We start from the raw sequence: 14,710 nt of genomic DNA, 5'->3' as shown, positions 1-14,710 counted from the left end.
CCAGGATTAGGCGAGGAGCAGGCTGGGGCCTACTGGATTTTGGCAGGTGAATGCAGCAGGAGACTTGCCATCTCCACAGCAGGGGAACAGCTGGCAGTGCTGAACCCCACTAACACTTGAACGAACGTGTTTGGCTCTGTGGAGACGACACTTCTGAACACCAACTGACGCTGTTGGAGCCCAGGATTAGGCGAGGAGCAGGCTGGGGCCTACTGGATTTTGGCAGGTGAAGGCAGCAGGAGACTTGCCATCTCCACAGCAGGGGAACAGCTGGCAGTGCTGAACCCCACTAACACTTGAACGAACGTGTTTGGTTCTGTGGAGACGACACTTCTGAACACCAACTGACGCTGTTGGAGCCCAGGATTAGGCGAGGAGCAGGCTGGGGCCTACTGGATTTTGGCAGGTGAAGGCAGCAGGAGACTTGCCATCTCCACAGCAGGGGAACAGCTGGCAGTGCTGAACCCCACTAACACTTGAACGAATGTGTTTGGCTCTGTGGAGACGACACTTCTGAACACCAACTGACGCTGTTGGTGCCCAGGATTACGCATGCCGCATGCAGAGGCCAATGGGCAGCGGTTTTTATGGAGGTTGTGGACTACTACTGATTCTAACCATGCTCCACTTAGGCCTCTGGCTCCACTGTCTCTACTATTTACCCTGGCCTCCAACCCCGCCAGCTACATCTCTGAAGTGGCGTCAGCACAATCTACACTTGTTCCTGTGTTACTGGTGCTCAGTCCCATCAGTTGATCCCCTGATGTTTGTCCGGCAAGTTCGCCAGCTCTGTCCTCATTCCCACTACTGGTTATGGGAATGTGGACAGAGCAGGAGACCTTGCCGGACACACATCAGGGGATAAACTGATGGGACTGAGCCACAGGAACACAGGAACAAGTGTAGATTGTGCTGACGCCACTTCAGAGATGTAGATGGCGGGGTTGGAGGTCAGGGGAAATAGTAGAGACAGTGGAGCCAGAGACCTAAGTTGGGCACGGTTAAAAATCAGTAGTGGTTTGAATGTTGATGGAGCTGGTGACTCTGCCGTCCACACAGCAGGGGATCAGCTGGCATTACTGAACCCCAGTAACACAGGAGCTAGTGTGTTTCTCTGTGCAGACGACACATCTGAGCGACAACTGGCTGTGTTGAAGCACAGGGATTATAGTTCAGGTGGTAGAAAAATGAACACACCAGCAGACCTGGATACAGTTGCCAACCACTAATTTAGTCTGTAAGAGGAATGGCAAAGTCTTTGGAGATCCAGGCCTTGTTCATTTTCAGAAAAGTCAGCCGGTCAACATTATCGGAAGATAGTCGCGTGCGACGGTCTGTTAGTACACCACCTGCGGCACTAAAGACACGTTCCGATAATACACTGGCAGCAGGGCAAGCCAGCACCTCCAATGCATACTGGCTAAGCTCTGGCCATGTATCCAGCTTAGAGACCCAAAACTTGAAGGGGGAAGAGCCATCTGGGAGTACAGCGACAGGGCAAGACATGTAGTCTGACACCATCTGACGGAAGCGTTGCCTCCTGCTGACTCGAGGCGTCGCTGATGGTGTAGACAATTGTGGTGGACACACAAAACTTTGCCACATTTGGGCCATAGTGGTCTTGCCTTGTGCTGCGGCACTGCCTCTGCTCCCTCTTTGTGCAGAGTTTCCTCCACTGCCTCGACGCACAGAGCTGCTTTGTAAAGCACTTGCAACAATGCTGTCGGGTGGAATGGAAAACATTATGGACTGCACCAGTGACTCTTCGTACTCCCGCATTTTACGCTCCCGGTTCAACGTTGGTATGAGCCTTTGTACGCTGTCCCGGTAGCGAGGATCTAGGAGGGTGTACACCCAATAATCAGCCGAGACGAGAATGTGGGCGATGCGGCGGTCGTTTCTCAGGCACTGCAGCATGAAATCAACCATGTGCTGCAGACTCCCAACTGCCAAAGAACCGCTGTCCCCTGTTTGAGGCGTGACCTCGACCTGCTCTGCATCACCCCACCCTCGCTGTACATACTGAGTAGAGGTTTGTGTACCTCCCTCCTCTGGAGAGATGTCTTCCTCCTCCATCGACTCCTCCTCATCCTCCTCACAAAGTGTCCCCTGCCTAGGCCTTTGTGAGGAAACACGTAGCGCAGACTGTCCAGAAGCAGATGGCATTTGGGACTCCTCATCCTCCACCTCTTCTGAAACCTCATCCCTTAGTGCTTGCAGTGTTTGTTGAAGCAGGCAGATAAGGGGGACAGTCATGCTGACTAGTGCATCATCTGCACTCGCCATCCGCGTGGATTCATCGAAGGCACGCAAAACGAGGCAGATGTCCTTCATAGAGGCCCACTCAATGGTGCTGAAGTGTGAACGGCGCACAGTGCGACTTGTTTGCGCCTGATGCAGCTGGTACTCCATGACTGCTGCCTGCTGCTCACACAACCGCTCCAACATATGTAACGTTGAATTCCACCGGGTGGGTAGGTCACATATGATGCGATGTTCTGGAAGGCCAAATCGTCGCTGCAGAGCAGCGAGGCGCGATCTTGCCGTGCTGGAACGTCGCAAGTGAGCGCACTCTATGCGGACCTTGTGCAACAGTGCATCAAGATCCGGATAGTCCCTCAGAAAGCTCTGCACGACCAAGTTAAGAACATGTGCCAGACATGGGATGTGTGTGAGGTTGCCTAGGCCAAGAGCTGCCACCAGATTTCGGCCATTGTCACACACTACCAAGCCCGGCTGGAGATTCGCTGGCCCAAACCACACATCGCTCTCCAGCTTGATAGCATTCCAGAGCTCCTGCGCTGTGTGGCTTCGATTCCCCAAAGAAATTAATTTGAGTACAGCCTGTTGACGTTTGGCCACGGCTGTGCTCATATCGGTCGTAACAGGCTCCTGCTCTGCTGTTTCTGAGGAACTTGAGTAGGAGGAGGAGTCTATGTGTACAGACTGGAGTCCTGCAATCCGTGGCGTTGGAAGAACACGTACAGCGCCACTCTCCAGATCCGTACCCGGCTCCACAACATTGACCCAGTGGGCAGTGAGGGAAAGGTATCGTCCCTGTCCATGGTTACTGGTCCACGCATCGGTGGTCAGGTGGACCTTGCTACTAACGGCGTTTAGTAGCGCATGTTTTATTTTGCCCTCAACATGTTTCTGCAGGGCAGGGACGGCTCGCCTGCTGAAATAAAAGCGGCTGGGCACGTTGTATTGGGGGACTGCCAATGCCATTAAGTCCCGGAAGGTGTCAGTGTCCACCAGCCTGAATGACAGCATTTCAACTGCCAGAAGTTTGGCAATGCCAGCATTCAGAGACTGTGCTCTGGGATGGTTTGCCGAGTAAGGGCGCCTTTTATCCCATGCCTGTGCTACCGATGGCTGTGATGGATGGGAACGTGCTGTTATGGGTGGAATCTGACAGGGTCTCCGGACAACAGTGGCAGAGGTTCTTCCTTGGCGATCCTGTGAGGAAGCCGAACCAGCAGTGTGTGAGCTGGAGGAAGAGGGCCCAACACGAACTGAAGAGGTGGTAGGTGGTGCTGTACGTTGGCCTACGTCTTGAGGGTGTCTCTGCAACTCCAACTCGTGCTTGGTGCGCACATGTTTCCACATATTTGTGGTATTGAGGTTGCTGACATTTCTCCCTCTTTTGACTCTCTGATGACACAGCTTGCATTTGACAAAGCAAATGTCATCTGCAACTGTGTCAAAAAAGGACCACGCACTGCAACTCTTGTGAGCGCCCGGTTTGCCTTTGGAAGGAGGAATGCTCCTAACGGGTGCCGAAGTGGAGGGTACAGGCAACCAAGTCTTCCCCCTCCCTCTGCCTCCTGTTTTGGCCGGTAGGGGAATCTCTTCCTCCGAGCTGCTCCCACCACCTTCCTGTTGCTCACGCCATGATGGGTCAAGGACCTCATCATCTTCCCTCCCCTCTTCAAACAGCTGCTTCTCCGGGGTTGTCTCGCCAGCACCGTACGCACCAGAAAGTGGCAACTGAGTCTCGTCATCATCTGATGCGTACTGAGGTGTGCTGACCATAGGCACTGGCCCACTCGCCTCTTCAGATTCAGAGGGACAAAGAAGTTGCGCATCACTGCATACTCCCTCTTCTTCACATTCAGGAATGCTGCTTGGCTGGCCCCCTCTTTCCAAGCCAACAGATTCCGAGAACAGAAGTAGAGATTGTGATGGCTCCTGTCCATGTCTCTCTGACTGCCTGGGCACTTTGGCAGGTGGTGAAGAGACAGATGGTTGCTCTTCGGTGCTCTGACCCTGAGAGGATGCGGAAGTAATTGAAGTCGATGCGTTAGCTGCCATCCATCCGACAACGGCTTCAATTTGTTCCTCCCGCAGCAGTGGGGTACGTTGAGGTCCTACAAAGCTGCGCATAAAGGACTGTTGCCTGCTAAAACTGGGGGATGCTGATCCACTGGTGCCCGCAGCAGGCCCAGAATCCCCACGTCCTCTACCTGTAGAATCCCCACGTCCTCTCCCTGCAGAATCCCCACGTCCTCTCCCTGCTGAAACTCCACGCCCACGCCCACGCCCCCGCGCCTTACTCCCTGCCTTCTTCATCTTGCAAGACTGCTTAAGATAGGCAAAAAAGGACAAAGGGGGGCCTTAGTGTGCTTATTCCTGAACAGCTGGTTACAGGTACAAGAAACACTAATTTTATGAAGTGTGTGTGTGTGGACTAGACTTTAATAGGAGCTGATGTGGCCTACACAAGTTCAAAATGTAGTGTTTGGTGAACTTTTTATGTGGTTTCTTTGTTTGAAACAAACTCAAAGTATGAGAACAAAGAATTGAAACTGATAGTATCACCAACTTTTTGGAGCTATTACAATGCAGGCAGGTAACCTACAATGCAAAAGATGAGGCTCCAAAAAAATTGGGTAATACTAATCTGGCTGCGCCGGCAGGGCACAAGCCAGAAAAAAAGGCTCCTCTATCTACTCCTATATAGTGTTTGCAACCAACCAATGTTGATGGATACGGATGGATGCACACTAATAGGAGAAGAAAAAATGAGCTGCACTCAGAGACAAATATGTGTGAGGCAGTGACGCACGTTGAGCGTCCTACAACCAGACGTAGCTGCAGGACACTCTACTCAGCGTGAGCTGCACTCACACACAGTCAGAGACCTCTCAGACAGCCGTCAACAGTGCAGCTAAGTGGGCACTGGCACTGACAGGCTGCAGAAAGGCTCCGCTGTGTACTCCTATATAGTGTTTGCAACCACCGTAGATGGAGACGGATGGATGCACACTAATAGAAGAAAAAATGAGCTGCACTCAAATAAAAATATGTGTGAGGCAGTGACGCACGCTGAGCGTCCTACAGCCAGACGTAGCTGCAGGACACACTACTCAGCGTGAGCTGCACTCACACACAGTCAGAGACCTCTCAGACAGCCGTGAACAGTGCAGCAAAGTGGACACTAGCACTGAAAGGCTGCAGAAAGGCTCCGCTGTCTACTACTAGTGTTTGCAACCAACGTATATGGATACGGATGGAAGCACACTAGATTGAAATTATTTAAAAAATGCAGCTCAAAAAATAAAAGATGTATGAGGCAGCAGTGATCACACTGGGTGGCCTACAGCCTGACGTGGCTGCAGGACCCACTCCACAGCGTGAGCTGCACTCACACAGCCCTTGCAGACAGCTGTGAAAACAGCGCTGCTAGGGAAAAGCAAGCTACAGTGGTGGTTTATGTAGCCTGGATAAAGCACAATATTGTTTTTAGAATCGCTATTTCTAACTGTCCCTCACAGTCTTCTACAGCAGCCTGTCCCTAACTGAATTCACAGCAGAGTGACCAGAAATGGCGGCTGCGGTGGCTTTTATAGTGCATCATGACATCATTTCGGCAGCCAATCACAGCCATGCCAATAGTTAACATGCCTACATGCCTAACAGGATGTGCCCACACTTCGGAGGATTCCCATTGGCTTAATCAAAGCAAGCAGGCTCATAGCATGATGGGAACTTCCTATTCCGATTCCGATCCCGGAATCCGATATGAAAAAAGTATCGGAATTAAGTATCGGAATTCCGATACCGCTGATATCGGCCGATACCCGATACTTGCGGTATCGGAATGCTCAACACTAATCACAGCCCCTTTATGCTTCTTGATGAGATGGTACAGATGAGGAGAAACAGTTCTTGGAGTTCTCCGACCTCTTTCTCCTCCCGCTTCCAGCCTCTTGCCTGTGACTGACAGGTCATTCTTTTCTGTGACCTGCTCCTCTGGGGGTGGCACATGCCCAGTAAGGTCTTGATGTCGGTGCAAGAGCAAGACTATCGATCTGCGCATGTACTGCCCCCGGGATGATGGCACCTGTGTGAGATCTTGGGAACAGGAGCAAGTCACAGAGAAGAGTGACCTGTCAGTCAGTAACAGGAGGCCGGCAGTGGGAGGAGAAAGAGGCCAGAAAAGCTGTAGAACCGTAAGTGCAGGCCAAGCGACTGTACTTGTGAGCTCTTTTGCAGGAACATGAGCCAATAGATTCCTAGAAAATGGAGGCAGGAACTTTTATTTTAAAAGGTATGGACTTCAACAATATTTCAGATGCTTTATATAGATGACGTTACTTTAGATTCCCTTTTACACTAGTGATGATGTAGCACTTGGCTGGGACACGTCTTCCAGAGTAGGAGCTATTCTATCTCAATGTGTCTTCTTCACCCTTTTTTCATGACTCTTTTGAGATACAGTATTTATGGATGTCTTTGGATACATTCTCCATATTTCTCAAGCCGGTAATGGGCTGGATAATGAATTATTGTTACTGGAGCCCAGAAGCGGACACAAACAGAAGAAGGTCTAGATGCAAGGACAATATATGAGCCCTTTGTAGTCAAATAACTCATCACAATGCACAATTTCACCTGATTTGGAGGTTGATGTAGTCCCCTAATCCTTTGGCCAAAGATTGCCCCAATGGCATTGCTATTGCTGCAGCCGGTCCTGACTACATTCAATCATTACATTCATTCATTTGTTTTATTGGCAATACTTACACTTAGTTTTATGAAATATTTGGTTCCTGGCGTTAATCCTTGGATGGTATAATCTTGGAACAGCTCTGCATTGTCATATATAGTTGTCCAGGCACTTGAATTACTCATGTTGTCAGAAATATGTAGCATATATCGCTCAAGTACTCCATTGACTATGTCTGGCTCATCCCATCTAAGAAATCATTAAGTGCATTGTTAAATTACCGTTAGAATATCATAAAACTAGCAAGTAATAATCTACAGGGTTACACAAATTCAACATCGGTGATTATGTATCCTCCCTTACCGTAGCTCAAATTTGACTAAGGAATCCAAATTCTCACAATATAAACTCAATGCACGATGACCTTTAAGCAAAATTCTCAACAGGTTGCGATGAACCTCATAACCAGGAGATGACCACATATAGACACTTATAGCATAAACATCTCCCGTATTGCAAAATAATTTTTGGTTTCTAAGTTGGTTATTTCATGCTGAACATTTCACGATATATTTATCCAAGAGCAAAGAAAAGTAAGGACACATCTGTACATACAGATAGACTCTTGAAATTTCCATAGACCTGTTGCAATCATTTTTAATCTTTATAGGGTGGTGGTGGTGGTGGTGCCAACTGCAACAAATGGAAATCTACTGGTGTGCAGTCGTATTACATAATTAACCATTTAGAAGATTCCTCAAATGATCACTATCCTTTCAGCAGTCTTGTATAAATAAGCAATACAAGTAAACATAAGAAACTTTGTAATTTATGTTATCAGATAAATATGCTTCTTTCTCCATTTATGAGCCAGCTCTTCTCCTTGCTCCTGCCTCCTAAATTTATCATTCACTCTGAACAATACCTAAAAATCTGTCTTAATATAAGATGGAATTCCGATTCACTGAGGGATCAAATGAAAGGTGTTTATTGAAGTCTCTGGAGTAGGGAAGGGGAAAAGTAGGAGGAACTGTAACATCTGTGCCGGTTACTGATTTGGCCGCACCCTTGTTGCGGGTGATGCTTAAGAGCATCTATCCTATATTATTCCTGCGACTTGTGGCTCTATCCATTCTAGAAGCTACAGTATTAATCTAGTTCATTTGGGTTTCTATCTGCTGTCAGCACTGGATGGGGTTGTTCTATCTAAATCCTTGAGAGACATTTCTCACTGCCAGTGTTAGGTTATCCTGGTATATACCTCTGTTCTGTGCTTCTGTGTTTTATCCTGATTATCCCCGTTCTTTGACCTCAGCTTGACATTTGACTACCCATTTATTTTACTATTCTGTTCCTAACGTGACCGCCTGGATCTGACCCAGCTACGCGATTATCTTTCTTGCTAGCTTGCACTAGAGGGTGAAGACCAGGGCAACTCCCGGGGCTCTGGGTAACAAAGTAGCTTATTTGTGGTATCCATTTTGGAGCTGCAAGATGATGGTGAACAGTGCACATGTGATAGGAAAGGAATGAGAGAAGCAGAGACACACACATATGGTGCTGCTGCTTGCCAGTGAGTGTTACGTATCAACTACAAGGATAGATTCACAGCTACACTGCTCAATGCTGTTGTGTAACGTCCTCTGTGCTGCTGCTTTGGAACATGAGCTACATAGAAACATGAGAGTAAGAATCCCTCATGTTGTGAGGTGGCCAGAGTGGTAGTCATGGCGAGGGGTTGCTGTTTCGGCACACTCTGGAACCCCGCAAAGAAAACATAATGTCCTATATGTTGTGCGATATGTTCGCAGTGCAAGTCATTCACTTTTGGATTGGAGTTCTCCTCAGGTTGCACGGTCCTGGTCCAACTCAACAGGTTCATTTCAGTCACAGACACCACACAGAAATCCTCACTCATCACATATCCTTCCCACTGTGCTGTCCCTTGCGCTCCTGTTATCCTTTGTTCCTGAAACAAACCATCTAGTACCGTAGCTTCCCGAATAGCCAGACTAGGTCGTGCTTGGGGGTCCCTGCCCATGTTCCACTCCGAGGGTGAAGGATGGCTCTTCCAAACCTTTTCCAGACCGTAGGTCTCGGATGTTCTGGGATATCCCAGTGAACCTAGTCGCTATTGTTCTCATGCTCATGCTGCTCCTGTTTCCTCATACCTGTGTGACTTCCTTTCCTAAGGCCCTGAACTGTTGGTCTCTTCTTGAAATAGTTTCTGTAACAACTTCAAACTCCATCCAGCTCTCTGACTGACTTAACTAGGAAGTGTCCCAACTACACCTACTCTTAACCCTCCCAACTTGGAAATCCACTTATTTCCTTTACCAGTTCTATCCGGTTCCTAACCTTATTTAATCTCCTAATCTACAGTGCCCCCCACTGCACTAAACCCTATACTACCTGTTACTATTGCTCTCACTAAATCCTACACTTCTACTATAATTCCCTAACTCTATCCCTAGTCCCACAAAGATTCATAACTATACATTACACATACATCGTCACATAATAAAGCATCATAAACGTAAAACGTACCCGTTTTACTAGGAAGGAATGCAGGGCAGGGCTTGACCCCAACACACCCTTACAGTGTCTGTGTGTGCAGTGCATGGGAGTCATCATTTTTGATTGCCCACTAGCTCTGAAACAACTGAAAAATACAGATGGAGCTTGCAGATGAGAAAACTGTTGAAAGGTGCAGAAGACCATTCATATAGTGGTCAGAAATAGTGTTATTCCTCAAGGACACACACAAGAGCTTATGTCATCTAAAAATACAAAAATGTTTAACCGGTAGACTTAGTCAAAGCAAAAACTACATACTGGATAAAGATCCTTGTAGAATCCAAGACCCTGAGCACCGGTGGAGCGACATATTCGGGAGGCAGCTGTGCAGTAATCAAGGTGACCCGGGAACTGTTCGTGCACCCGGCCGCTGTACATGCAGACAACAGAAACTGGTGCGCGGTGAAAGCTGCCAATCCTGGAAGACAAATAATGTTAGAAGTCATGTCATAATAAGCAAAATAATCACAAAGTTTCGAAATGATATGCCATCGCCCCTTCACCTTTCAAAGTATTTTATCACATCTGATCTAAGGTCTGTGGAATTATCGAAAGCTTTGCTACCCTCTTCACAATTGTTATCATCTCTGCCTTGAAGGTTGGTGTACAGTACTGCAGATAAGAGATGTTTGTATTAATGATGATTAGATGTCGAGATACTGCACTTGTTGTGTCAATGAAACAAAATATAAGAGATTAAATTTAATACAATTAAAGGGAATCTGTCACCTATTTTTTGGTATATAAGATGCGGCCACCGCCATCAGGGGCTTATCTACAGCATTGCAAAATGCTGTAGATAAGCCCCCGATGTAACCTGAAAGAGAAGAAAAACGAGTTATATTATACTCACCCGTGGGTCCGGTTCGGGTCCAATGGGTGTCGCAGTCCGGGTCTGGCTCCTCCCATATTCTAGCGATGACGTCTTCTTCTTTGCTTCCCGTCGCGGCTCCGGCACAGTCGCACTGCTCTGCCCTGTTGAGGGCAGAGCAGAGTACTGCAGTGCGCAGGTGCTGGACCACTACATTACATAATGCCCCCATTAATTTACATCTTTCACTTAAGTATTTTTGTAAATACCTTCTGCTGTCATCTGTGCCTGTGAGTGGCGCTATTGCTGCTGGCTCAGTCTGGATAGCGTGACGTCAGCTGCAGCCGAGGCTGATGTCACACCATCTTCTGGACTTCCTTGATTCATCCAGGTGTGACCCAGTCGCACGCACCCATCCTAATTTACTGGGTTGTGGGTGGTGTTTCACCTCACATCACAGTCCAGTATCAAGCGTGCGCTTGCGGACAATGAAAGCAGAGGAGAGAGGGAAAGCGTGCACTGGATACTGGGCAGTAAAACAACACCCATAGGCCAGTCAATCGGGGGGATTCATATGACTGGGTCACACCTGGGTGATCCCAGGAAATTTGGAAGTTAACGTGATATCAGCGAATGTCAACGGTGGCTGTAGCCGAGGTCACGTGATACGAACTGAGCGAGCGGCGATAGCGCTGCTCAAAAGGCACATAAGGCAACAGAAGGTATTCCCAAAAATACTTTGTTAAAAGGTGTAAATTAGGCTACTTTCAGACTTCAGATTTTTAAATCCGGGGGGCTGCGGTGAAAAGTTGTCAAACCTGATCCGGTAGAAGCCGCAGCCCGCCGGATCATCTGTTGAGGCCGGAGACGGTGCAGGAGAGGGAGAGGGCGAGAGAGTCTTCGGGCATGTGCAGTGGAAAAAAGCGGTCCGGCGCTGTCAAAAAACGTTGCAGGGAACGTTTTTTGCAGACGCCGGACAGGCATTTTTTGCCGTATCCAGCAAAAGCCGGACACGCCGCATGGCCATCAGGCGCAATGCGGCGACAATGCTAGTCTATGGGGGAAAAGCCGGATTCGGTGGCAACCGGCGCCGGACCCAGCTTTTACATTTTTCGCCGCATCGCGCCTGATGCTTAAAAACTGAAGTCAGAAAGTAGCCTTAATGGGGGCACTAAACATTTCTCTGCTCTATGCAGAAACAAGAAGTCTTTTTTCACGGCATGAGTGTACTGATGAAACTGGGGACCCGTTCATCCGGCTTCCTCAGTAGTAACGTTGCCTATGTGATGGATGTCAAATATATCCCCCTGGGCGTGACTACAAGATTCGAGGCCGGACTAGTCTGGAGGAATCAGTGCCCCCTTCGGACTAATCCTAGTCACTGGTTTGCACACTGCAAGAGAGATTTATAACGTGATGTAAAAGTCTAGAAATAAGTTTATGACACATAAAAGACCTGATGATAATCCAGGAATTGGCTTATATAAAGTTATGATGGCAGTTTAGGAAGGGTTCGGGAGCTGACCGGTTCACTTTATGTGGGTTCGAGCTGCAATACCAGACACTGCCTATAGATAAGAGTGGCACGGTTTTAAGGGAAAGAGCAGATGATTAAGCTCTACTTTGTATAACTTTGTACCTCATCACTGGGCTTGTTCATCACAGATTTATAGTATTTGTTCTGATCTAAACTAAGACCCATTAATTGAGGCTTCGAGGAGTTAAGTTTTCCCTTTACTGTTAGAATAAACAGGAAAACATTAGTTTTGTAGATGGAGACGCTCGGCTGGAAAAGTCCAATTATTTACCTCCAGTAAGGGATTACGTGTATGCTATATGCTGAGCATGTGGCGATAATGAACAATCATTATTTTATTAAAACAATGGCGGGTACAGAGGCAGATTACAGGCACATTACTGACGAAATCCGCACTTTACTATTTAACACCCAAGTAACAAAACATAAGAGCTAACCTTGAAAAGTTTCCACTAATGCTAATGGAAGGGAAACGAATTCCCAAATGTCCAAAAATTGTCATCAAGAGTGAACTAGAAGAAATAACTAAGGTGATTGCACCAGAGCAGGAGATGCCAGATCCCCACCACTCAGGGTCGATGGTAGGTCACTCGAGACTCGCTCTTACCATCTAGCAGATTGACCTGTGCGCCACTACTACTCATCGATACTATAGTCATGGTGTTCTATTCATGGATCACAAATATAATCCAGATGAAGAGACCTAGAGGGTATCACAGATAATAAGGGGCTCTGGATTGTGAGATCTTATACCTACAATCAAGAGGGACCCTCTGGAATACACAGTATCATCTCGTGAGCATACTCACATACATTACCTTCTGGGATACAATGTTATCCATGTCGTAAGCATGCTCACTATACCTTCTGGAATACACAAAATCCATGTCGTCACAATGCTCACTATATCTTCAGGAATACATTGTATCCATGTCGTGAGCATACTCACTATACCTTCTGGGATACATGGTATCCATGTCGTAAGCATACTCACATTACCTTCTGGGATACATGGTATTCATGTCGTGAGCATGCTCACTATACCTTCTGGAATAGACAAAATCCATGTCGTGAAAATGCTCACTACACCTTCTGGAAGACATGGTATCCATGTCGTGAGCATACTCACTATACCTTCTGGGATACATGGTATCCATGTCATGAGCATACTCACATTACCTTCTGGGATACATGGTATCCATGTTATGAGCATACTTACATTACCTTCTGGGATACATAGTATTCATGTCGTGAGCATACTCACATTACCTTCTGGGATACATGGTATCCATGTCATGAGCATACTCACTATACCTTCTGGGATACATGGCATCCATGTCATGAGCATACTCACATTACCTTCTGGGATACATGATATCCATGTCATGAGCATACTCACTATACCTTCTGGGATACATGGTATCCATGTCATGAGCATACTCACATTACCTTCTGGAATACATGGTATCCATGTCGTGAGCATACTCACTATACCTTCTGGGATACATGGTATCCATGTCATGAGCATACTCACATTACCTTCTGGGATACATGGTATCCATGCCGTGAGCATACTTACATTACCTTCTGGGATACATGGCATCCATGTTGTGAGCATACTCACATTACCTTCTGGGATACATGGTATCCAAATCATGAGCATACTCACTATACCTTCTGGAACACATGGTATCCTTGTTGTGAGCATACTCACTATACCTTTTGGAGTACTGTTGCTGTTATTTAGGAATCTCTATGATCTTCTATTATGGGGTCACTGTTGCTGTTATATAGGGACCTCTATGATCTTCTGTTATGGGCCAGCGTTGCTGTTATTTAGGGATCTCTGAAGCTTCTTGCTATGGGGGAACTGTTGTAATTATTTAGGGATCTCTATGATCTTCTATTATGGGGGCACTGTTGCTGTTATTTATGGATCTCTATGATCTTCTGTTATGGGGTACTGTTGCTTTCTCTTGACAAGAAATTCATGTCAGTCACTAAAGACTCTGTGGCAAACACCATTATGGGGGGCTGTGACTGTCACCAGATGGAGGAAGTAGAAGATTATATGGAGCTTATTGTTATGGGTCACTGTGGCTGTCATCATTAATGGTTCACTGACACGGTCAATATGAAGTGTAGAATTAGCAATAACACCTGATTCTTGGTTCCCGAGGGGGCCCAGCCCAAGTTCAGCAATGTGCCTGTCGCATTTATGGAAAAACTGAGCATCACTAATATGGGTTAATTGGAGCTGTCACCATTATGGGATAACTGGGACTGTAATCGTTATAGAAGCAATGAAAGCACTGCTGTGATGGGTTCATTGTGGCCATCACTATTATGGGGGTTCTGAGTTACTGAGGCCCCACTTATTCCCCCGACCCAATCCCAACCCCAATGTGTGTTTTGTGCATTGAAGATCGATTCCTTCCATGTAACTGATTTTGTTTTTCTTTTGAAAGATAAAACTATTGTGATAGAAGGGGATTAACAAATCTTCCGACAGGCTGATATAGCTTATCAGATAAGCACAGATGTTGGGGTCATGTCTGACATCACATGCTACTCTATCTATTACTTATCTAGCGATGTTAAATCCTTGTTAAACTCATCAGCCATAATCACATTTCAGGATTTTTCTGCCAAGCAATTATTAGACAGTAACTGTTTAATTTGTGTGAACAGTAGAGGAATGTATATATACACACACACACACACACACACACACACACACACACCTCAGGAGTAAAATATAGTATTCCCTGCTGTGTATGGATACATTATATAATGTATATGGTCATTATACTAAAATAAGGAAATTTTTGTC

The 14,710-nt window shown here is 46.8% G+C and overlaps 1 protein-coding gene across 1 annotated transcript in view; it reads right to left on the bottom strand.

The window, feature by feature from the left end:
• USH2A (usherin) overlaps positions 1-14,710 on the bottom strand; it is a 994,545-nt gene that overhangs the window by 429,057 nt on the left and 550,778 nt on the right. Inside the window, exons 32-33 of the mRNA XM_073553328.1 lie at positions 9,788-9,947; positions 7,030-7,201 (exon numbers count right to left, since the gene is read on the bottom strand). Coding sequence (XP_073409429.1) covers positions 7,030-7,201; positions 9,788-9,947 — 332 coding nt within the window. The remainder of the gene's footprint in view (positions 1-7,029; positions 7,202-9,787; positions 9,948-14,710) is intronic.

This window comes from Dendrobates tinctorius, unplaced genomic scaffold (assembly GCF_039654945.1).
Source record: "Dendrobates tinctorius isolate UK_male_01 unplaced genomic scaffold, ASM3965494v1 ptg000201l, whole genome shotgun sequence".
NCBI lineage: Eukaryota > Metazoa > Chordata > Amphibia > Anura > Dendrobatidae > Dendrobates > Dendrobates tinctorius.
This window is presented reverse-complemented; position numbering and strand designations above follow the sequence as displayed.